We start from the raw sequence: 25,608 nt of genomic DNA, 5'->3' as shown, positions 1-25,608 counted from the left end.
GCCATTAGTTTGGATTCCCTGAACACACCCTGGGTGATGGGGACACTTAGCGGGGAGGGGCACAGAAAAGCAGAGTGGCAGTGAGAAACCCAGGCTGATGGGACTTTGACTGAACTCAGAGTTTCCTTTGGATGTTAATGATTGAAAGTGGTCAGCATGTCAGAGTCTAGGGCCTAGCATAGTACCTGCTACACAGTTGAAATTCTTCAGGAAGCACGTGTTCAGTGAAGATTCTCAGTGTTTTTCATAAGTCACCTTACTTGTGGTCTGATCAGGGCTAGGGTGTGCCCGCAGAGGAAGTCAGTGAAGGATGTCCATGGCGTCCTCCCCAGCCATTCTGCCCCCAGCTTAGCAGAGATGCGTGCTGCCAAGCCATGGACATTTTTCCAGTATGGGGCTGACTTTATAGGCTGTTTCACCAGCCGAGCCACAAAGATTAGCCCCTCAGTAGCAAGCACTTAATCCAGGGACGCTTTTCAGGATAGAAGCTCTGCTAGTCCTTTAAAATGCAAGGAGATAATTTGAAATAGGCACAAAGAAGCTGTGTATTCCTTTCAGTATAATGTAACTTTCCATGGCAATACAAGCCTCTAAAGTAAAATAATGATGATATAGAGCATGACTTCTTAATTTAAGGTCCATGGATCAGCTGAACTCCTGAAATGGCTTGCCCATGAGTATGTGTATGGATGTGTGTCTGTTTTAGAGGAGAGGGTTCTTAAACTTGATTAAATCCTCAGAGGCCTCCACAGCTCCTCTCTGATCACATAGGGAATTGAATTTGTTTCACTATTTCATGCTTTTCATAAACTTCTGTAAAGAGGCAAACAGCACACCCGTTGCCCCTGCCTCTCTACCTTGTCTGGCTTTGGAGACAGGATTGTTGTGAAGCTGGGACTGTAGCTCATTCTAAACTGGACACAGGCGGGGGCCCAGCAGCCTGGCGTTTGTATAAAAGACTGAATGTGTGAGTGGAGAATCGCCGGGCCGTCTAGAACAAGGGATTGCTGGCCTGTGTGAGATGCCAAGCCACCACCTTTACAGCAAAATCAGCCCCCAACAGTCAGGATTTGGTCACGGACTGCCAGGTCCCAGATTTTTGCCTGCTTCCAGCTCAGGACCAACTAGAGAAAGCTAGCATGCGCCCCAGATCCGTCACAAATGGCTCCCCCCTCTCGTCAGCCAGCGCCACCCTTACGACTTCCAGTCGAGCAGACTTGAAGCCTTCTGTTTGTTTCACCATGAAGCTTTCTCAGTCCTTTGCCGAAAGCAAGTGGTGGTAGCTGATTCCCTCGCTCTAGCAAGCTTTGAATAACTAGCATCTGCTTGTCCGCATTCGGGTGGTGTTCCTTTGCTTCAGCTGTGCATGGAGATTTGAGAAGTTCCAGGGAAACTCCTTTATCCTGAAGTTTCTTCCACTGGGACATCGTGGATGGTAATATTACCATTGGGGAGCACACCTTTTAGAGTTTAGCTCTTTATTTTTCCAGGTAGAACATTCTAAAGTCATGTTTTATTTTAGACAGATCCATCTGAGCACAGAACCTTAGGGTAAGAATGGGTTATAGGTAACACAGAAAGCACCAAATGGATGACCATTCAGCCAGGTTCCCAGCATTGCAGCACTTCCACTTGGGGAGTAGGAGAATGCCCTTTCGAGTCCTGGTGGCATTGGGGTTCTCTGCCCCCTGTACGCACTGGATACCCCCGCACACACACCATGGGCTGTATCTCTGTGCTTAGCTAGTCACCCGGGTCCTGCCACATCCCGACTCTCACCTCCTTAGAGCGGATCGCAAGAGCACTCAGGAGAGTCTTCAGATCAGGACTGAACACAGAGGACCCCACACTTAAGAGTGTTCACTCCACCTTCAACTGAGATTGTATGTAACCATTATAGTAAATTTATATTTTAGAAACTTTGACCTGGAAATGTTAACTTTTAAAATGTCACAATGTTTATGTCGCTTTGGCCTTTCTTCACCTTGTGATATACTGGGAGGAAGTTTAAAGAAATCAGAATGGCCCAGTTTCTCCCAGCCTTCGGGAGGCCTCCTCCCTCTCCCTAGTGTCTGTGTCTCCCCTTTCTATTGGATCATGTTTATATAGTAATGTTTTTCTTTGGGGGGAGAGGTACCGATGTTAATAGAGATGGAATGTTAAGAGAGGTTTGGCTTGTGTGTGCTTCCTGTCCCAGCCATTAGATGTTTAGTGGGCATGGGTCCAGTGACCACACCTGTTGGGTAAACTGACTAGAAGACCCCCACCCAGCACTAAGAGGGAATGGGAACAGAAACCAGAACCTCATCTGGTGGTTCTCATACTGTGATACTGTGATGCGATCAGCCGCATCAACAGCTCCAGGGAACTAGCTGGTTCAGGATGCAAATGATCAGGCCCCATCTAAATCTCAGAATCAGACTCTGAGACTTTCAGCATGGGTTCTAGCAGTGTGTTATACTCAGCCCTCCAGGCATGTGTGATGCACACTGAAGCTTGAGACCATTACTCTAATTAGAAGAGCCGTCCGGTAGTTTCAGCCTCTCCTCTCCTCCCGGCTTAACGTTTCCCAGGCGCGCATGGTGGGTTTAGGAGCGCTGACAGCTGGCACCAAAGTGAATAGGAGACCGAGAATTGCCACCTAGTCTGTGGCTCCCAAACTTAGTATGCACAGAGATCTCCTGGAGTCGTGTCAAAACGAAGAGTGTGACCCAGCAGGACTGTATTGGGGGCCTAGGAGTCTTCATCCTTTCTGAAAAGCTCCCCAGTGATGCGTCTGGTCCTAGGATCACACTTTTGAGGGCAAGGTCCTAGCAGACTCCAGGCCACAGCTGCGGCGCATCTAAGGTGCAGGCAGGCAGGGAGCCAGAGTTTAGGAAGTGAAGGGAGAACGCCCCAGCGGGCTTGGGAGAACGCCCCAGCGGGCTTAGGAGACCTTGATCAATTCCTTCCCCGGTGTGGTCACTTACTACTAGTGTGTGTTCCCAGGGATCCCTCCAGAGATGAGGGCAGCACAGGGGCATGTCTGATGAGCAGCTGGGAAACCTGTGAGTGATCACTGATGCAAGCTCAAGATCCGGAAGATCCCTGGTTAACAAGAGTGGGCCTGGGAAAGGGCAATTCATGTTCATTTTGGTTTTGTTTTTATTTTTGCTTTTGGCCATACGGGGTCTTCCTTGCAGCATCGGGCTTTCTCTGGTTGTGCGCATGGGATTCTCATGTGAAGCCCAGGCTCTGGAGTGCTCAGCATTGCAGAGCTCTGGCTTCCCGGTTGTGGCCCCCAGGCTCAGCTGCCCCACAGCTTCTGGGGTCTCAGATCCCCACTCAGGGATCAAACGTGCACCCCCTGCTTCAAAAGGTGGATTCTGAACCACTGGACCACCAAAGAAGTCCTAATTTGTATTATTTTAGTAAACATTTATTAACTCCTGTACTCTGTCCAACACCAAATAACCCCACGGAGCTTGTGATCTGCTGGAGAAGATCACAAGGGAAGAAGAGAAGGGAAACGAAACCAAACTGTCGTCACTGACCCTTTAGCTGGGAGTTTTTGCTGGGCCGTTATCTCTGGACAGCGTGACTACATGTGAGCATGTGCGGCCCAGCTTCCCTCCTGAGTCCTGTGGATCCTGACATTTCTTAGCTTAGGGTTATACCTCATGTCAGTTCCTCCAACAATATTACTGTTTATGAGTGCATTAGGAAATTTAAGCAGAGGAAATTGGAAACTATTACTCAGTGAGGCTGATTCCATTGCTATGTGAAATAGTCTATGGCAGTTTCAAAAAAATTAAGTCGCATAAGTTTTGTTTTTTAATGAGTTTCATATTAGGAAGGACAGCAGCAATTATCTTCAGGAAGCCTCGGTATGCTTTTTTAGAACACTGACTCGCTCATAACTCCCTTTCCTAGAGATAAAGTGACAGAACAAAGCCTGTTGATAGACTTACTAGAAGTAAAATTTGTTTGTAGTATAAATAAAAACTAGTTCTCACAGAGCCTAAATTTAATTACTCCAGTGTGACCAGCAGCCATCCGTCAGTTCTTCGTGCTGTAATTCACAGGTCAGAGCGGCCTGCGAGTCATTTTCTCAAGGGGATGCCCAGTGGCTCCCCTGTAGTGAAGCCCGAATAAGGGATCGGGCAGGGAGATTGCGTCTCCGCAGCCTTGATCCCCGGTTCCGCTCGGGTCAGAGCTGGGATTCCAACTGCACCCCGGTCGCAGTGCTCAGCAGTGAGAGCACAGTCTCATCTCAGAACTAAAGCGGCATTGGACTGTGACCATCTTTCAGTAGGTTTATCTGAACTTGCTGGTAAATCATACATCCTGAAGTTCCGCAGTCCTTGAAGCGCCATGCTTGTAATCCACATGGCAGGTCTGCCTCTTAAAGAGGGACGTGTGCGTGTCTGTAGACAGGTGATGGTCATTCTCTGTGCCCCATGGCCTCAGAGCATCTTGTGCCCCTGGAAAATCATGGATGCACAAGGCTCTGCTTTCCATTCAGGCTATTTTTGCCAAGGGTGTATTGCAGTTGTTCTGACAAAACAGCTTCCAGCCCTTGCCAAAGAGAATAAATTACAGTAGGAATGGCAATAATTATTAGGAACTTATTTTTGGAAAAAGAAGCCTTCCTTAATAAAGGGCTATGTGCTGCCCTCTGAAAGGAACAGGGAATTTTCCCCAAAGTCAAAAATATACTTTGAACAGTTCATGTACTTATTCTGTGGGGATTAAGTTAGGTTTAGCATGTTTTCCCAGAAAGCCAAATTCAAGCTGGTTCAACCATGTATTACAAGGAGTGCTTAGAAAGTAGATTTGAGTTCTTTAAAGATAATAATTAATTTGAAGTTGCAGTTTCTTGTGTTTTTGCAGTAGAGTTTGATGGACATGAAGTATTCAGATGTTTCTGTAATGTATGCAGATCCCAGATATTTTTAAGAAGACCAAATTGATATATTTGACTAGGTAAAAAAAAAAACAGCAAACAGGCTAAGCATCTTCTAATAATTTATTCTGCAGAGCTGTTAGAATAAATGGGAAACTGGAGAAAAATTATTTATTTTGTCTTCCATCTTTTGTGCCTTTGCTCTCCAAAGAAGTTAGATGAGAATGCCTTCTGACCCTAATTATAATAACTTCAATATTTTATTCTAATTTTAAGACTGCCAGAGTTGACATAAAGGAAGACTCAAGGTAAATTAATTCAAAGGAACTGAGTGCAGAGGAACCCAATATAAGAAGAGCCTAAATTCAATCAGAGAGGTGACAGTCACAAAGATCAGGCCTTTTGGTTTACTTTTGGTTTACTTTTGTTTTTCTCTGATACAAACACCAAATTTGGATTCTGTGTTCCTTCTCCACCAGTCATTGGAAAACTATTACCTTTGAAAAGCCCATGTGAACAAAAGCAAAAGACAAGATTGATATCATTAAGCAAAAATCTAACTGTGCTTTGGTGTTCTTATATGCTTATCCAGTGATATCATTTCATGATCACAGGTTACTTAAGCTGCCCTAATAATGTTTGTTAAATTAAGTTGAATATACCTTTTCCATTTTACTTGTTCTTCTGAGGTGGCTGTACCCATATCTCGGAAGAAAAAAAAAAGTGAAGATTTAGTATAGTAACTGTTTTCTGCATATATAACCCACCACAGCCATGTTGGAGCAAGGCTGTTTTTTTAAACCTCAGTCAAACTGGTCATTTTCATAAGCTGATCAGTAAAAAGTGTGTTTTTCTTGGTGTTTCCATGGGTCATTCACTAAGCAATAACACCATCAGGAGTTACTGATCCCAAGGGAATAGCAGCTTAATTACATAGAAATTTAAAAATGAGAGTAGTGTCGCATGAGTACAGACATAGAGACTGTCCTGTCTTTGGGTGGTTTATTATTACATTTAATACATCAGATGGTCTTTTTGGTTTGTGTAGATTTTAATTACTAAGTAAGTCTGGTAAAATATGAATTATTGTATTAACACAAGTGATAAAAGGTACATGGTTACGAGCGTTGCAATCTGTAGGTGTAATGTACATAATTCAAGATTAATAGTATCAAGCAATTAAACTGAAGTTAAAAGAAGGTTTAATGCTACCCTTAAGTGTAACTTAAACTCTCGCTAAATATTTTTAACTGCAATAAAAGCATGTTAATTTTAGGAGTGACTCCTTTACAAGACCTCATTTCTTAGAGTACGTTTTCCTTTCTGAGAATACAAAAGCACACAGAAATACTTTCTACTGGTAACTCATCCCATAAAGAATTTTTTTCTTGGCTTTTAAGCTCAATGAAGAAAGCCCAAAATAGCACAGGAAGTTTTGTGTGGTGGATATGTGTATGAACTAAATCTAGTTGGGATAAAAGTGATTAAATTATTGATAAGATCATTCTTGGTCCCAAAGCATTCCATTAGTCATACCAGGACTTCTTAAATATTTTGAGAATTTGGCCTTAATTTTCCTGTAAGTGCATATTAAATAGAGGAAACTATATTTTGCTTTAATTTAATATCCTTACATGTACGACCCACTAAGAGTCTTACATATTGTGCTCAGTCGCTCAGTCGTGTCCAGCTCTTTGTAATCCCGTGGACTGTAGCCTGCCAGATTCCTCTGTCCATGGGATTTTCCAGGCGAGGATACCGGAGTGGGTTGCGTTTCCTGCTCCAGGAAATCTTCCCAGCCCAGGGGTCGAGGCCGTGCCTGCTGCACTGGCAGGCAGACCCTTTACCGCTGGCACCACCTGGGAAGAGCCCTGGTCAAAATGGTCCTTTGGATTTTCCAAACATTGTACAGAAAAACCGAGCACACTTTTTGGCCAACCTGATGAACATGCTAGACATCTACTAATTAATTCTTTCTTTCTGTGTTTCTGGGTTTCCCCCACTTCCTGAATTATTTTTATGCTGCCACTGACAAGATCAACGCCTATATTTCCAACTTAGCTACACCTTTGCTTCTAAGTAGCATGACAGGTGGCATCACAGTGAGTTTAACAAAGATCTTGGTGAACATGTAAAACACTAAGCAAAATGTTCTCTTACAAAGAGCTCTCTGGCTCTCTCTGTGTGTCTGTCTGTATGTCACTGTCTCTCTCTCATACACACACACACACACAGAATATGGTCCTTGCCCCGGAATTATTTACGAGTGTACTCGGCAAGGTGAAACTTAAAAATAAAGCAATGTAAAACACTTATAAAGTGGCACATCACAGATTCCACATTAAATATGGGAGCCCTGAAGACCTGTGTGCTGTGGTTTTGCAAGCGTGTTTTATTCACTGTCGACTGCTGGGTGTCTGAGTGCCCTGCCTGACCGACTGCGGAGGCGGCTGCCCACGTGTGTCGCTGCAGAGTGGGTTCCGAAGCTAGGCTAGCGCAACCTGGAACGGCAGGCACGTTGCAAGACAGGAGGTTTGGGCAGTAACTGAGCATTTTGTTACAAAAATAGTAAGACTATGTATTATTTCTGAGAAGTAGGCTCCTTTGTCTTCTTTGCATTATCCGTGATGAAACCAAAGATGTGATTGTCCCTGAGAAAATGAGAGGAATTTGAACTTTAAGGAAGAGGGGGAAAGATGGCATTGCATTTTTGTGGCGTATATTAACCTTTGTTAGTTTTTTTTTTTTTGACAAATGATGTTTTTTGTAATATGATACATCACCTTTTTTTCAAAAGGCATTTTACTTTCAGTAGGAGATAACAGGAAAAACACACAGAAAAAAAGGTCCCTCCACATAAAGCCTCACAGAAGCAGTGTCTGGGGAAACTGCAGCAGGAGTTACCATGGGCTTGTTCAAATAAGGAAAGCGTGGAAGTCAGCTCCAGGCGGGAAGCGGGCAGGTTCAGGGCCTAGGATGACGTTGTTGGTGAGTTTATGCTGGCATCCAGATCTGAAACCAGGAGGAGTCACTTTAATGTCAGAGTATGTAATTTTCAAAGTGCCAAAGTTTACCTATCCATCAAACCAAGATAATTCTCAAGTTTATTTATTTATTTACTTCTGTTTTCCAGTTGTACTGAGGTATAATTGACAAATACAATTGTAGGTATGTAGCATATATCATTGTGATTGATGTAGGTGCATGTTGTGAAAGGGTTCCTCCATATATTTAAGTAACACAGCCATCACCTCACATGTTTATTATATTATTATTTTTGGTGAGAACATTTAAGTTCTTTCTCTCTCAGCAAATTTCAATTATACAAGCACCCTATTACCAGCTGTGGTCACCACGTTATACACTAGGTCCACATCAGGTTTTTTCTTTGATGGATTTTTCTTCAGTTGTGCCAGTTGGATAACTGAATGACCATGTTCTAAATGATTTTAATCACTTAATTTTGCCCATACAGTCATCAGTTTAAAGGTCCTTTTAACAGGCTTAAATGGTTTAATCCCGGCGTTTTTTGCTTTGCCCATTCTTTGCCCATTGGTTCCACCAACACTCTTTACAAAAGCAATTAATTATTTTTAATTAAGAGCAACCTGTGTAATTTAGGGATATTTTTGTACTTCTTAAAATAGTAAATATTAGCATTTTCAATTTAAAAGAATTAGAAGTGTGTGTAGAAATAATGTTTTATTCTAAGCCACATAAATGTAGGCATACTATAAAATACATAAATGTATTTTGTGTTAGCAACCTTTCATATTAGCAGTGGGGTAAGAATTAAAAGGTAGATAAAAATTGTAAGCAATTCTGTAACATTTTTTAAATGCTAATGTCACTTAGGCATTAAATTTTCTTCCTGAAAAAATTGAGTAACATACTTTAAGATGTAGTTGAAAATATAATTTAATTTTTCTGTTGATTAATTTGGTAATATGAATAAAGGAATTCAAGTATTTGATCATATGGTTCTTAATAAACTGTGATACGTATGTGTTATTATACATTATTTTGTTACAGCTTTTTGATTCCTCCTTAAATGTAATACTCCCTGAAAAAAGTAGTATCTGAATTTTTTTTTTTTTGGGGCCTCACTTTAACCTCACAGATGGTTATATTTGGTTTTGAATTTTGCAAAGAGGTAGTATCTCTGAACTAATTTTTAGAGAATGTCCCCTATTCTGTCCTTTTTCTTGGTACTAGAAATTTAGAATTTTTGAGTCTTTGTTGCATGATAGAATCACATAGATTTCTAGCTGAAGTTCCTAGAGAAAGGCTCGAGTAAAGGAATTATAGCCATGTATATAAAATTAGAAGTAAATGATAAAAATATATCAAGTGAATTGTTTTAATTTTCTTATAAGAATTAGATATAAATGGCTTAGCATTTGCTCAAAGTCTGAAGTGTTACTATTTATGGTATATAATTATAGACAAACCTTGTTTAATATTCTTGTTAGCTTCTGTGTTTGCTCTGTAGCATCCATGTCCATTCTCCTGGCCATAGAAGTAACTGTGTTTTGAAATAATACCCCTAGAGAGATAACCTCCTTGATAAGTTATTCTGAAGTTAAAAATCAAGTATCATTGTATGTTTCATTTGAAATAACTGTCTATGCTTGACAAAAAACATCTGTCTTTTTTTTCACATTTACTTTTTTTATTTTTTTTCACATTTACTTTTAAAATGAATATTTTTACATAGGAGTGAAATGTCAGAATGCAGTTTTCTGTTTGACTGTAGTACTTTGTCATATGACCATTTGCAAGAGTCTAGTTAACAAAAAAGGTCAGTAGTGATACAAAATTTTGGAACATTATTATTTAATTCATAACCTTACAAATGAAGTAACTATCAGACTACATTCATTTTTATCCTTGCCTTTTTTGAGATTTATGATTTCTAATGCATATGAAAGATTTCTACCCTTTTCAAATATTGTACTTGGGTTGTACACCTATAGGAATAAAGTTTAATGATTGTGGCCTCATTATAAAATTACAAAATACATTTGAAAGTCTAAAACTTGGACTTTACCGTATTATATTTCTCTGTGTAATATTTGCTCAGTGTGATGAGTTAAAAATTATGATTTTTTTCACAGTTGCAGGAGAAGATGATTCCTCTTTATATTGCTCTCACAAGTACTGTTCCCTGAGTTTGGCTTTTGTTTCCCGCAGGCGGTGGGTGCGGTTGCTGTTTGGACGAGAGTTCCCCCTGCAGGACCTCCTGGTCGTCTGGGATGCCCTGTTCGCTGATGGCCTCACCCTGACTTTGGTTGACTACGTCTTCGTGGCCATGTTGCTCTACATCCGAGATGCTTGTAAGTGCTAATGCCCGTGCCAACATTCAGTTCGGTGGTCCTGATTTTTTAAGCTGTGTCTCTTAAATGCACTTTATCTTTTATTTGGAATTACCATACCTACATTTTTATCATAGGCAGTATATTGGAAGTTTCAGAGGAACAACCTAAATATATTTTTTGTGAGTTAACATATATATATATATCAGATGTGGGTAATTTTATCCTGAGAGAATTGGAATATTCTTCAGAACCATTTTTCTAAAGACTTTCCTCCTGCTTTGATCTCGTCATTACACACATTTGTGAAGCATACATAGAAAAAGCCAGTGTATCAGATATGTTTAGAGCTCCACCTTCTGACAGGTAGGGAATATTCAAGAATATTTAGCAGGAGATGAGAGCTGTTTTTATAGTATCAATAACTTGCCAATAAAAAATAAATATTGCATTTAAAGATACTCTAACTTCTTAGTTAAATTTTGACCAGACATATTTCTCAGTGGAGTGCCCAGGGGCAGATGTATTCTTGTCTCATAGGATCTACCTTAGGGTGCTTGCCTAGCTGGAAAACCTGGGCCTGACCCTTTGGAATAGTCCAGTAATTCTCAGCTTGAAGAGAAAAGCAGAGCATGTTTTAAATTGCAGAATACCTCAAATTGTTTTCCTTTTCAAAAGGAAGAGCTCACAAAACCAGATTTGTAAGCCAAAATGTAATTAGGAATGTTTGCACAAAGCGATGATGAAGTAGGAAGTAAAAAACTACTGTCAGAGTGGGACTTTGTCAGAGGAACATAAACTATTTGGAGTCATTCATAATCTTGACTGTTAAATTACTGTGTGGTTCTCTATTTATTCATTAGATTTCAGTTGTGCCAGATGCTGTTGTTATCCCTCTGGTAAAACTAATAATATTCTTTAAATTCTAGATTATACTTTTAAAATTCCCCCCAAATTACTTGAACGAATAAATGACAGGAGCACCACTTTTTATCCAAAACTTGTAATTTTATTCTATGCCTTAAAGGTCAAATAGTTTGGGGTTTTGACATACAAAGTAGAAAATTCTTTCTTTCTGAGTAAGAACATGGAGATCATAAGAGGAAATAATATGGGAAGTAGAGAAGAATGTTTGGATAGATTTTAGGGTATTTAATGCTAATCTCCCACTGAAAAATAGTGTGATTTTTCTATAAAACGTAAGTAATGAAAAACAAGGAAATCAGTCCTGAATACTTATCGGAAGGACTGATGCTGAAGCTGCAACTCCAATACTTTGGCCACCTCATGTGAAGAACTGACTCATTGGAAAAGACCCTAATGCTGGGAAAGATTGAAGGCAGGAGGAGAAGGGGACAACAGAGGATGAGATGGTTGGATGGTATCACCAACTCAATGGACATGAGTTTGAGTAAACTCCGGGAGTTGGTGATGGACAGGGAGGCCTGGTGTGCTGCAGTCCATGGGGTCACAAAGAGTCGGACACGACTGATCGACTGAACATACTACATGAAAAACAAAAGGAATGAGAAGCCTCCTTTATTTAAAAAATTACTTTTGAATAATATTTTCACAAAATTCTTCAAACCAGACAACTATTGGAATCTATCCTGATTTTCTGTAGTCTTAACTATTTACTCTTTCCTTAACTTTTGTGCATGACAACCATATTTTTAATCACCCTGTGTCCTATCTTAAGATCTGCTTTTAAAAATTAATTTCATAAAACTTGGCGATTTGGGACGGCTGAAGCCCTTGTTCATTTTTAAGACCTTATAGAACACATAGACACAAGTGAAAAAATGTAGGGGTAATGAAGTTGTTTATTTAAATATGAAGTCCTAGTTATTTTAATTTGCTGGTTTAAATCTATAACAATGGGTGAGATTTCCTAAAAATAGGATGACTATTTATGAAGTATTTAAGGGGCACTGCCCCTGTCCTTATGAAGTTTACCAACTAGTAGGAAACATTAGTAGGACTAGTAATTGTAGGAACTAGTAGGACAAAGTCTAGTAGAACATGGTTAATTTCAGACTAATGTTTCTGGGCAGCAGCAGGAGAGTTGAGGAGAGGCGCCAGGCTCCCCTCTGGGCAGGCTGTGTGACTGGAGAAAATGCTGTAGACGCAGGTGAGTGAAATGAGGTCTGCAGCATGAATGAAGACCTTGGAAGAGACAGCTTAGTGGGGGGTTGTGTGTGTGTGTTTCCACAAGCTGCCTGGTCTCCTGAGAGTTGTGAGGGTGAAGGGGTCAAGAACGAGAGCCTGATGAGAATCCTTACCCTGGAGGTGCAGGCAGCCACTGAAAGGGGCGGGCAGCTGTGTGGGCGGTTTCAGGCTCCTCTGGCTGCAGGGTGGAACGGGCCAGAGGCAGGCAGGGCTGGAGCCAGGAGGTCGGATGAAAGGTTATGACCACAGTCTGGTGGGGATGGTGAACTAAAGAGATCTTCAGAACTGAAGCCAGCATGTCTTGGTGATTAAACCAGACGGGTGAGGTGGAACAGGATGTGCTCAGTGAGCCCCCGCTCGAGAGCCGAGCAGGCGGGTTGTCTGTCTGACCCAGAAGGGAAATACGAGGATTAGCAGGTTTTCGGAATGGATAGGACTGTGCTTCGGCTATGCTGAATTTGAGAGATCTGTAAGAAATCAGGGCATCCTAGGTGGTGCTAATAGTAGAGAACCTGCCTGCAAATGCAGGAGACATAAAAGGCATGGGTTCAATCCCTGGGTCGGGAAGATCCTCTGGAGTAGGAGATGGCAACCCTAGCTCAGGCAATTATTGGCAGAGGAGCCTGGCGGGCTACAGTCCATGGAGTTGCAAAGAGTCGGACATGGCTGAAGCGACTTAGCATGCATGGACTTAGGAAATCAATATCTGAGGATTGGAAAATAAAATTCGCTATCAGCATCAAGGCTACAGATTTATTTTTGCAAATGGTGGTTGTTATAACCACAAGAGTGGATGTAATCTCCCAAGAGAACAGAGGGACCATATATTCCCAGTCTGTATGGAGCAGTCTTAGTTCTATTGAAGAGTAATAATATTAATACTGCCTTCTTTCACTCTCAAAGTCACCCCATAAAGATCATAAGAATTACATGGTCAGTTTACCTAAGGCGGATGCTTACAGAGAGAAAAATGGGTAAAGGTGTTTCACATCAGTTTCTTCAGAGGCACCAGGAAGGAAGAGCTTGTGCTGTAACCTCTGAAAACTGTCACATGGGTCAGGGAGCACCCGGGTCAGAGTGCAGTCAGGTGGGGCCGGGAGAGTCCACCATAACCTCCCAGAACTGTTACCCTAGTCAGGAGGACCCGGGTCAGAGTGCAGTCAGGTAAGGCTGGGACAGTCCACCGCAACCTCCCAGAACTATCACCTGAGTCAGGAGGACCCGGGTCAGAGTGCAGTCAGGTAAGGCCGGGATAGTCCACCATAACCTCCCAGAACTGTCACCTGTGTCAGCGAGGACCCGGGTCAGAGTGCAGTCAGGTGAGGCCGGGACAGTCCACTGTAACCTCCCAGAACTGTGACATGGGTCAGGCAGGACCCGGGTCAGAGTGCAGTCAGGTAAGGCCGGGACAGTCCACCGCAACCTCCCAGAACTGTCACATGGGTCAGGCAGGCCCCGGGTCAGAGTGCAGTCGGGTGAGGCCGGGACAGTCCACTGTAACTGCCCAGAACTGTTACCTGACCCAGGGAGGACCCGGGTCAGGAGTGCAGAGGCACAGTCAGGTAAGGCTGGGAAGGCCCACCTGTGGAGGGAGGGACAGTCACTGGCGACCTTTGCCAGAGTGGGTTCTGTGGACTGGGGGAGCGGGAGCTCAATTATGATTGGTTGGTGAGTAACTGGACAGCTCAGAACTGCAATAGCCTCTTCCACATTCCTTTTGTCTTATGTACACATTACGTTTTCAACTAAAAGTCAGCTAAATGAAAAAGAATGTGCAGATGGCATGTGCAGAGTAATCTTTTTAAAAAAGCCCACAGGGAGGGGAAGACAATGGTTGTAGTTAGAGGTCAGTGGAGGGCAAGGAAGGTTTGATGGCTGCCTATAGAGGGAGACAGCCCCGCTTGCAGAGCTGTGGAGAGCTGGCTGGCGGAGAAGGTGCTTCTCAAGCCAGTCCGAGCTTCTCCTTTAGGGATCAGCGCTAGTGTTTCACTCCTGTTCTGTGAAGAGGATGTGTCTGTTTATTACTGGTTCTTTACACCCCCTCCTCCACTCCCCAGCGAGCAACACGAGCTTGTCCGTCTTGGTGGGCCTCCGTATCCCAGCGTATAGAACTGGACCCAGTGCATTTTTTTGGGAAATAATCGAAGAAACAAGGGCCTTCGAGGCAGTGGCATGATAGCAGGCGTCCTGTGGAAGGAGGTGCCCGTTTCTAGGAGGGTGGAAACCCTAGCTGGCAGGGTCTCAGTGCCAGATAAAGGATGAGACCCGCTGTCTGTGTGAACGGGGCAGTCAGGGCTGGGGGCTTGCGGGTAGTGACCGGGACGTGTGGGCGGTGGCTGCCCAGGAACTGGTGCAAGCCCCGTGAGCTGTCAGGGAGCCTGCAGGGACACCCTGGGCAGTGGCACCTGCCATCGTTGAGGGGAAGGATCTGCAGAGGCGAACAGCGATCCAGGCTTCACGCTAGGCCCACATCCAGCTGCAGGAAGGCAGGAGGGTGGGGGTGCTGAGTGCCCTGTAAGGGAGCAGGTTAGGATGGAGGGAAGGAGGCGGGGCCGGGAAAGACCGCCAGGACATCAAAGCCTCCGAGCATTACAGGGGGCATAAAACCATCAGAGGGTGGATATCAGAGCCTCCGAGGGTGGCAGGGGGCGAGAGCTAAAGCACCAGAGGGGGTGGGCGAGCAGGAGGGCATGCAGCAGGGCTGGGTGTGACCCGGCGGTCGGAGTCTGTGATGGGCACGGAGTCACGGAGGAGATGCTGGGACTGGGAGGGTTGGGAAGGAGCTGCGATTATGGTTTGGGGCTCCAGGGACACTTTGTAGAGAACTATGGTAGGAAGCTGTGTCGAAGCACAGTGAGCCTGGCAAGGAGCTGTCAGATCAATGCGGAAGCGCATCTGTCATATATTCAAAGCATCAGCCCTCCAACCGGGATTTATTGAGTGCTTGCTGTTTGCCGGCTGTTCTGGTATACCAGCGACAGTGACGAAGGGGCAAGCTGGAAGTGGAGACATGTGACGGGACCTTCGGAGGACTGGGGGAAGCAGTGGTTCAGAGGCCCTGTGAGCCCTCACCCACCCTGGCCGGGAGGGTGAGGCTCACAGCGAGAGGCATCGTCCTTTAGAGAGAAGGGCCAGAGAAGAGGAGCTGGAGGAGACACGGAGCTGGATGGGGCCAGCAAACGGGGCGGGTTAGCGGTGCTCAGAAGATGCGCTAGCTCCCAGCCATCTGGATCCAGGGAGGCAGAGTCACGGCTGCGGGTTTCCTTCTCTCTGGTGGGTTCTAACTCGTGACGCCCTGCCCAGGGCACCAGGAGTACGGGCGCTCCTCTGCACCCAGCCGTTCCCAAGCTCACTCACCCAGAAGCCTGTAAGGGAGCAGTGCGGCGCGAGGATCTGGGCGGCTCACGTGTCTTTGGGAGCCGTCGGCGCTGTGTTTGTAGCTCGGTGATGCCCTTGGAGAAACTAAACTTCAGAGATGGCGCTGCCTTCTCGAGGCCCCGCGCCTCCTGGGGTCCTGGGGGCGCGCCTGTGACCACCTGACGCTGTGCGCAATACCGAGTAGGTGTGCGCTCCTGAGTCAGGGGTGTCTAGCCTTCATCATCTTCTCAAACGGACGTGTCTCACACACACACACATACCAGTTAAGGTGCACTACATCTAGTCCCAGTCCTGACTTTACAAGCCCAGGTAATGAGGCCTGTTATGGAGTGTATTTTATCCCCACAGAGACATGCTAGCAGTCCTAAGCCCTAGCACTCCAGAGGGTGACCTTGCTTGGAGATGGATGGTTGCAGACGGGATCGGTTAAGATGCGGTCCTACTGGAGCGGGTGGGACTCTGACGCAGGAGGACTGGTGTCCTCGTAAGAAGGTGATGGTTTGGACACAGAGAGGTGCAGAGAGGAGACAGTGTGAGGCCGCCCGGGAGAGTAACGCCTATGAAGGCAGGGCAGAGATTGCAGTGATGCACGCCAAGGCGAGGCAAGGATTTCCAGCTGTTACCAGAGGCTGCGAGAAAGGCCCAGAAGAGATTGTCCCCCGGAGCCCTCAGAAGTTGCGCACCCTGCCAACGCCAGAGGCCGCAAGAGGCAGGGAGGTTCCTCCCCATGGATGCTAGAGGGACCAGGGCCCTGCCCACCTTGATTTGGACTTTTGGACTTTTGGACTCTGGCACTGTTAGGCACATTTCTGTCGTTCTGTATCGTCCAGTACTTGTTTAAGCAGCCCTAGCAAGTTAATCCGGTGCCCTTGACAGTCAAGGGGTTGAAAACACTCACACTCAGTCTACGGGGTTAGATGTCCTTGCTTAATGCTTTCTACTCATTTCACCATCAGCATCTCATATTTAATTTTTAATGAAAGTATTCCTACAGGTTTCTTTACTCACCTTGAACAAAGCTTTCATTCTCTTTGAAAGTTAGTCACATAAGTAAAATACAACCACTTAACAAGTTCTAAATAAATCTTACAACCAACATGTTCTTTATGAGGCCTCAGAGATGGAGCCCAACCTCCGTTTTTAGGCAGGCTGGTCCCCACATCACCATTTCCTTACCTCAGACCCTACCCTGATTTTATTAGGTAAAAGTAAAATTTCACATCTTAAAAAAAAAAAACAATATGAATATCACCCACAGAGATTTTAAATTTTAACCTTTGAAATTGTGTCAAATGGCTGCTCTTCAAACAAAGCTTTTGCTTTACCAGAGATGCATAGTAGAATTATTATAGGCTGTTCCCAAATACTGTAATCATTTTTTACTTTACGTGTTGTACGAAGTGCCTTGTGGATTGTTGGCTGAATTATATGGATTAAGATTACATGCAGATGCAAAGGTGAGGAATAAGGAAATGTAATCATGAATCATTACTCCTGTAATAGTTTAAAACAGCCCTGCTCGCATCACACTTTCTTTTTTTAATTTTTGCTCACTGAGTTTTCATACTAAAAGTCACTCATGTGGTCCCCTCCTTCTCCTGGCCTCACCTCCCTGGATCTTGCTTCTCTTTTCACAGCTGGGGCAAAGTAGCTTTTCCCTCAGCCCTCCTGGATTACCCCGGCCCCCTCTGACCTCCCCCTTTTGCAGTCCTGTGAGGTTTCAGTCAGGGCCGCTCAGTAACACTTCCATCGTCCTCCTGTTCCTTCCTGTGCACCCCTGTGCGACTCGGGAGAGATGGGATTCACAGCGCGGGGAAGTCCCGTCTTCTCAGCTCCTCAGCTCCTGGGGCCCAAGGCCCCCTGAGGCACCTGAATCTGCCTCTGCTCAGCTAGTGCGGTCGGGGACCTCCACGGGAGGGCGCCCTCGAGTCCGGGAGGGGACGTGGATCCGTGTGCCGCCATTGCTAAGAGGACAGGTGCCGGGAGCTCTTTTTAGCTTGGCTCTTTTAAAGGAAGCAGTGTCTCCTTTTAAATTAAATTCTGAAATTTTCTGCATCTTTTATTTATTTAAATTTTTTTATCTTTACTAGTGTCAAAGGAAAACATTTTCTTTAATTTATAAAGTAACATACCTTTTGTTTGTCCTGTAAATGGCGTTAATAGCTAAAACACTATAATCAAATCCATTTAGCAGTAAACTTTCCTAACCAGAAAGTATCTCACAAATGTTTATTGTCTCTTTTAATTAACTCTCTGCCTGAACACTTTGTAAATGGACAACTTTCCTCTTGGCACTGGTGACCACTCCCTGCCTCGTTTTCAGCCAGCACTGTAATTTTTCTGTAGGCGTCTCCTCAGTCATTTCTTGGCCCAGCCTGGAGTGACAGTTATGTCCTCTTCGTGGTTTAAAACATTGCTTCTTTTTATTTCACTTTAGATCTCCCCTTCCTCCTCAGCCGTTATCTGTCTATCTGCCAGTGTTTCCATCTGTCCTACCCTAGAATTTCTGTTTCTCTGTTTTCTCGTTAAAAGCATGTTCAACATTATACTGATGTCAAAATGCAGTTTATTTCAACTGCAAATTGAATATATTTTGTCTTTTCTGGAAAAGCTTGTAAAGCTTTTCAGTGGAAGCCTTTGGGAACTAGAAATAAAGACTCTCCCAAATCACACAGTGTTTTGCCTCAGAGTTTGTACCAAAGCACAAATTGGGGTCTTATTTTTGAAGGGATGTTGAAGCAGCTGCTGACAGCCAGCTTTCTTCCTGCTCAGACAGTAAATATTGACCATCTCAGATATAGATATTAATGTACCCTTTGGATTATAAATGTGTTATTTGTATTACTTTATGTTTTATAATAGTTTTTAAATCTTCTCTGTTTCACTAACATAGGCTGATATACCTGAATAACATATTGCCTTTTTTTTTGTTTAGATTTTTTAATAAAACAGACTTTATTTTTTAGAGAATTTTTCAGCTCGCTGCAAAATTGAGTGGAAAGTACAGAGAGCTTCCCATACACCCTCACCCACCCGCACACACCGCCCACTGCACCGCCTGCATCCCTCACCAAAGCAGGCCCATCATGACCACGGACATGTCATAGACGCCCGAAGGCCGGGGTTTACTCTCAGGCCGTTCTTGGTGCTGGACTTTCAGTGGGTGAGGCCCATGCGTGAAGACGTGTGTCCCCCACTGTAGTAGGACACTGTGTGTTCCCCTGCCCTGAAGGCCCTCCCTGCTCCACCTGTCAGCCCTGTCTCCCTTCTAAGCCAGGACCCCACTAGGGAGGCGGAGAGGCCAGGGGTGGAAGAGTGCTGGGCGCTCAGTCCCTGGGGGACAAAGGTCTTCGTGATTTCCTCCCCCTGCCCCCATCGGGTGGTCCTGGCAGAGGCATATGAAGAGGACCACTGCCCACTGCCTCAGCCGAAGAGATCTAACGTAAACACGCGGAAGGTCATCACCCAAGCGCTGGCCTGAGACCGTGACTGCAGCGCGCCTTGGGGAGTCTGGTTTACCGGCTCTGCACCAGGCCGCTGGGGGAGGGCAGTTTGCCCCGTGAGGCCTGTCAGCGGAAGCCTTTGGTTTTAGGATTCTTCAGAGAAAAAGAACCAGTAGACTAGAGAGAGAGAGATAAGAGGAGACTTCTTATAGGAGTCGACTGACACAGTTATAGAGGCCTGGAAGCCCCACAATCCGCCATCTGTGAGCTGGGAACCAGGAAAGCCAGTGGCATAATTCAGCTCAAACCTGAAGGCCTGAGAACCAGGCGGCTGGTGGTGTAAGTACCAGGACCCCAAGGCCTGAGATCCCGGAGTTCCAGTATGGAGGGGCAGGAGAAGTGGACCTCCCAGCTCCAGAGAGAAGGAACCCACCTTCTTTGCCTTGTTCCATCAGGCTCCCTGCACACAGGATGATGCCCACTCCCTGGCGACGCTGGACCTCTTCACTCGGTCCGCCGAGTCCAGGGCTCGTCTCTCCCAGCCGCACTCTCACAGGCACACCTGGAAATAACATTTTACCGGCTATCTGGGCATGCCTTAGACCGGTCAAGTTGGAAACATAAAGTTAACTATCCTGCCTTTCTACTTGCCTGTCTGTGGTCAGGCCTGGAAAACACACAGCTGTCTTCCAGAATTGCTGCACCACTTCGCATTCCCACCAGCAGTGCGGGAAGACTCTTGTTCTACATCGATCCTAGCATTGATGGTGTCAGTGTTTTGGATTTGGGGCATTCTCCTATGTCACATTGTCTTTTTAATGTCTGTTTTTTGCCTCAAAATAGTTTATTCAGCTCTAGGAATAGAGATATGAAGGGAGAATTATTTTCCTAGTCAAATTCTATTCCATGTTCAAAATTAATAGTTGGTACCCCATTCTGGCCTTCTATGAAACTAAAGAGGTGGTCTTATATCCTGGTACTATAATCTTAACCTTCCACGTAGTTACTTCTGTTCCGCAGTTTTTTGTTGCCCTAGAAAGCAATATCACAGATGGATTCGGGAACTCTAGGACACCTTTTATGGGCAAAAGCCAGCAAAATCGCATGCATCAGTGGACACTTACCCAGAAATACTGAAGCTTCCATGTCCCTGTGTTGCTACCAAAGGAGAATGCGCACAGTCCTGCAGGGTGACGGGGGCCCTTCTCTCTGACGCGGAGAGAAAAGAAGATGGTGAGCTTTGCCTCCCAGCTGCTTAGTTCCCCATTTCTCCATGCGGATGCCTCCCCACCTAGATTCTTCTTTTCCTTCAGTTCGCTTGCCCAGGTGCTTAGTAGAAGTGTCATTAAAATGACAAGGATATCAGATATGAGATGTTATATTAAGATCCTGCATTTGCCTTATTTGCTCCTGAGACCCTATTGAAATATCATGAATCCATAGGATGAAGAGAATTAGGAAGAAAATTATGGCAGTTTTGGAAGCAGGGAAACAGATGGGTGAGTGATAACTGACTTAGCATGTCCAGGAAAGCTAAACACCAAATTGATCATGGAGAAAGCCAGGAAATAACGCGTAAAATTTCTAAAAGTGTGGAAATTGGCAGTGCTAGGTACTTCTGGAAATTGGTAGGGGGAGGGAAAGAATTAAGACTGAAAATGAGAACTGGTTGAAAGTGTAAGAAGCCGACGTCCAGATTTCCAGCCTTCAGGGTGCGCCCTCTGTGGAAGGCATGGTGCAGGGTGTCTGAACCAGGGCCCTGTGGAATTTCAGTGACCTTGAACTGCTGGCCTTCTCTCTCAGGACATTGAAGCTAGTTTGTCTCCCTCTAGGAAGAGTTTGGGAGAACGTTCTCTGACGGAATCTAGTTAGCATGAGAGAAAAGGCTCAGGGATGGCCCAAGAGTGACCTTGATCAGCCCTCAGCATTCGCAGACCCACTCCTATGCACACACAGCCAGCTTCAAGACACTTTTATACTGCCCCACTCCTACAGAGGAGCAGGGAGCCCCAAACACCACTCATTTGAGGAGAGCGTCAAAATGAAAGCAGAGATCTTAAAAAAAAAAGAAACCAGGAAAAGACCAGTTTGGAGGCCACAGAGCCTTTGCAGGGGAGAGAACACTTCTCAGAGAGCTAGGAAATACATAATTCAAAGGAAAAATTAATTAAAAATTAAAATGTCATATAAGAATAGGTGTCTGGAATATAAAAGTGGAAAAGTGTCTCAGAAGCACATGAAGTAGTGCAAAAATAAAGAAAATTAGAGGACCAGGCCAGGAGATCCAACATCTAGCTAAGGTGATTTCTTAAAAAAAAGAAAAAAAGGAAGGAATAACAAACTCAAAATAAAGAGTAGAATGGAGAAAGTCATCAAAGGAACAAAGAGAAATTTCTAGTTTCAAAAGAACATGAGTTTCAAGATTGAAAGGGCCCGTTACATATGAAAACAGATGCAAACCAAGGTATTCATCATCAATTTACAGAACAAGATGTGGGGGAGGAGAAGACAAGACAGATCACAGAGGGATTAGGAATTGAAATGGTTTGAGGTTTTCCAGCTGGAAACCGAGAAAAGCTAAAAACAAGGCTACCAATATCCTGAGGGAAGAATATTCCCAACCTAGAGAATTCTACCTAACCAGACTGTTAACTAAAGTCCAAATCTCTCAAACAGAGGTTTTAAAACATTCATCTCGGGAGCATAGAGCTTTTGGAGGGATGTGCTCCAGCAAAATGAGGGAGTGAAGCAAGAAAGACATGGCTCAGTGCTCTGGGAAATAGGAACACAGCACAGGTAGGAGGTGAAGGGCATCCTCATGGGAGGGAGCAGACCCTGGACCTCGTGAGCAGTCTCCTCGGGAGGAAAGAGAGAGATTGACAGAACATCTAGGGCTTGTATTTTTTTTAAGTGTTAAGAGGAGATGTGTGTGACGGGGAGCATTAAGTTAATGTGTGTGTACATGGCTGTATGCAGTCAGTCACAAGTGACCTCTGACCGCTGGGAGCAGTGAGAGCCCTAGCAAAGTGAAGGGCCAAGCCCCCTGCGGAGGGCGTGCCCCTGCGGCTCCAGCCACTCGTTGTCCCGCGGGAATGCTAGACCAGGGTTACCAGCTCCTATGATTTTTATGAAATCCAAATTTTCCTGACAAGCATTCTCATTTTTAAATATCAAGAACCTATCAAAAAATTTTTAAAGACTGCTAGTTAAACAATTCTGCAGCTGGATTTAGCTCACAAGCTGCTGAACTGCAGCCTCTTTCATTCTAGAAACTTCTGTCATTTCCATCACAGTGAGTTTGTGAGGACAGAAGCCTCCAAACTTTCCAACTTGTTGACTAACACAGCCGACAAACTCCCTAGAGTGTGATGACTATCTGCCTCAGATGTGGTGGTTAGTGATTCTGTGTCCACAGGGATGGGGAGGCCTCACGTACATTCTTCTGACCAGCACTTATCCAGCAGCTAGGGCTTCCCGGTGGCTCAGACGGTAAAGAATCTGCCTGTGGTGCGGGAGACCTGGGTTCGATCCCTGGGTCTGGAAGATCCCTTGGAGAAGGGCATGGCAACCCACTCCAGTATTCTTGCCTGGAGAATCCCCATGGACAGAGGAGCCTGGTGGGCTACAGTCCATGGGATCACAAAGTCAGACACAACTGAGTGACTCAGTTCAGTTCAGTTGCTCAGTTGTGTCCAAAAAATCTTTGCGACCCCACGGACTGTAGCCCACCAGGCTTCCCTGTCCATCACCAACTCCCGGAGTTTACTCAAACTCATGTCCATCGACTTGGTGATGGATGAGAGGGTTGGATGGCATCTTCCCCTTCTCCTCCTGCCTTCAATCTTTCCCATCGTCAGGGTCTTTTCCAATGAGTCAACTCTTCGCATCAGGTGGCCAAAGTATTGGAGTTTCAGCTTCAGCATCAGTCCTTCCAGTGAACACCCAGGACTGATCTCCTTTAGGATGGACTGGTTGGATCTCCTTGCAGTCCAAGGGACTCTCAAGAGTCTTCTCCAACACCACAGTTCAAAAGCACCAATTCTCCAGTGCTCAGCTTTCTTCACAGTCCCACTCTCACATCCATACATGACCACTGGAGAAACCATAGCCGTGACCAGACACATGGAGTGACCAAGCACACAGATGTATACATAACAAAGCAATGTAGAGGTCGGCAGTTACAAACGACAGGAAGGAAAAGAGGCTACAGGAGAATGAAGAGGAGTTATGATACACTATAAAAATGAAAGCAAGAAATTGTTCTAACCAAAAACTTTCATATAACTTCATGGGGGTGAGATGAGTGATGTGGGTATGGGTGGAGGATTGAGTTTCAGGGCTGGGGTGTGGTTGCACATGACAAGTTGCCAGGCGCATTGTTTGTGCTTAATGACTTTTTTAAAAAAAATTAGAAATAGTACTTAGCCCATCTTGTTACCTTGGGAAGATATATCTAAATATGAAATTAAATATTTGACTATCTTTCACTTCAAAATTTTTCAGTTATCAGTACAGTTAACTTCGACTTATATGTAAGTTAACAGTCTCCATTATTTTTTTCTTTGTTACCACTGGAGAAACTATTTAAACCAGCTCCCATAGAACCATTCCAGAATAGTTGTAGGCCATTTAAAGGTAGAGGCAGCCAAGTCAGTTCTGCTTCAGGTAAAAAGTAAAAGTGAAAGTTGCTCAGTTGTGTCTGACTTTTTGAGACCCCATGGACTATACAGTCCATGAAATTCTCCAGGCCAGGATACTGGAGTGGGTAACCTTTCCCTTCTCTAGGGGATCTTCCCAAGCCAAGGCTCAAATCCAGGTCTTCCGCATTGCAGGCAGATACTTGACTGTCTGAGCCACAAGGGAAGCCCAAGAATACTGGAGTGGGTAGCCTATCCCTTTTCCAGGGGATCTTCTCAACTCAGGAGTCAAACCCAGGTCTCCTGCATTGCAGGCGGATTCTCTACCAGCTGAGCAACCAGGGTGAAGGAAGTCCTGTTTATTTAGCAATAGACAGGCCAGGTGGGGAAGCAAATGACCTCACATCCCTGCCGTTCTGTTGGAAGCCCTGCAAGTAGAGTAAACACTGTTTATAAACGAGAGGAATAAAGGTTTAGTGAAGTTACCCTGCTTGCGTAGATCACACACAGTAAACGACCAGGCACCATTCTGATGTAGGTCTAGTCTAGGTCATCCAATTTCATATTCCATAGTGTTTCCTAGATACCACTGACCTTCGCCTTAGCCTTCCGTAAAGAAGATCTTTAGCGTGTGGCTTTGGTCCTTTTTTCTTTAAGCATGTACATCCTTGTGTGCACATACAAACATTTAGAGAAGAGTTAGCACCTGTCCTTCTGAAGCTGTTCCAAACAGTTGCAGAAGGGGGAATGCTCCCAAGCTCACTCTATGAGACCACCCTCACCTTGATACCAAAACCAGAGGAAGACACCGCCCAAAACGGAAACTACAGGCCAGTATCACTGATGAACACAGACGCAAAAACATGCAACAAAATACTGGCAAACCAAATCAAACAGTGCATTAACAGGACCGTGCACATGATCAAAAGGGATTTATCCCAGGGATACATGATTTTTCAATATCTGCAAATCAATCCATGTAATATATACCACATTCATAAATTGAAGAGTAAAAAGCATATGATCATCTCAGTAAAGCTCATACATCCTTGGTTCCAATTGCAGATACATAGCAAAGCTCAATCTTTTTTGTTTCTTTCATTCTTATCTTGTGTCATTGCCCTGCTCTGGTTGAATTAACAGTTGAGAAGGAATAGTGTGGTGGGTGAGTTTTTCAGGTGCAGGAAAAGTTTAAAGATCAAAACTAAATTTTCATCCTATCAAATCTCTACTATTCTTGTTAAAAGCTTGCATTTTTCTCTTTTACATATGCTAAATTGGCCTTAGTTATTCAACAGGTCTGGCACATAATTACAAATGAAAAATGCTCTGGAAATACAAGTTTTCATTAGTAAATTCAGTTCAGTTCTGTCACTCAGTCGTGTTTGACTCTTTGCGACTCCATGAACTGCAGCACGCCAGGCCCCCCTATCCATCACGAACTCCTGGAGTTTACCCAAACTCATGTCCATCGAGTCGGTGATGCCATCCAGCTATCTCATCCTCTGTCGTCCCCTTCTCCTCCTGCCTTCAATCTTTCCCATCGTCAGGGTCTTTTCCAATGAGTCAACTCTTCGCATCAGGTGGCCAAAGTATTGGAGTTTCAGCTTCAGCATCAGTCCTTCCAGTGAACACCCAGGACTGATCTCCTTTAGGATGGACTGGTTGGATCTCCTTGCAGTCCAAGGGACTCTCAAGAGTCTTCTCCAACACCACAGTTCAAAAGCACCAATTCTTCAGCGCTCAGCTTTCTTCACAGTCCAAGTCTCACATCCATACAT

At 44.6% G+C, this 25,608-nt stretch overlaps 1 protein-coding gene across 3 annotated transcripts in view; it reads left to right on the top strand.

The window, feature by feature from the left end:
• The window catches only part of TBC1D5 (TBC1 domain family member 5), a 566,988-nt gene that overhangs the window by 397,139 nt on the left and 144,241 nt on the right, over window positions 1–25,608 (top strand). For all 3 annotated transcript variants that reach the window (XM_043474806.1, XM_043474805.1, XM_043474807.1), the window contains one exon: window positions 10,079–10,221. In XM_043474806.1, the coding sequence (XP_043330741.1) occupies window positions 10,079–10,221 (143 nt within the window). The remainder of the gene's footprint in view (window positions 1–10,078; window positions 10,222–25,608) is intronic.

The sequence above is a fragment of the Cervus canadensis genome, chromosome 7 (assembly GCF_019320065.1).
Source record: "Cervus canadensis isolate Bull #8, Minnesota chromosome 7, ASM1932006v1, whole genome shotgun sequence".
In the NCBI taxonomy this organism is placed as follows: Eukaryota; Metazoa; Chordata; class Mammalia; order Artiodactyla; family Cervidae; genus Cervus; species Cervus canadensis.
The sequence above is the reverse complement of the archived record's forward strand: the minus strand, read 5'-3'. Positions and strand labels throughout refer to the sequence as shown.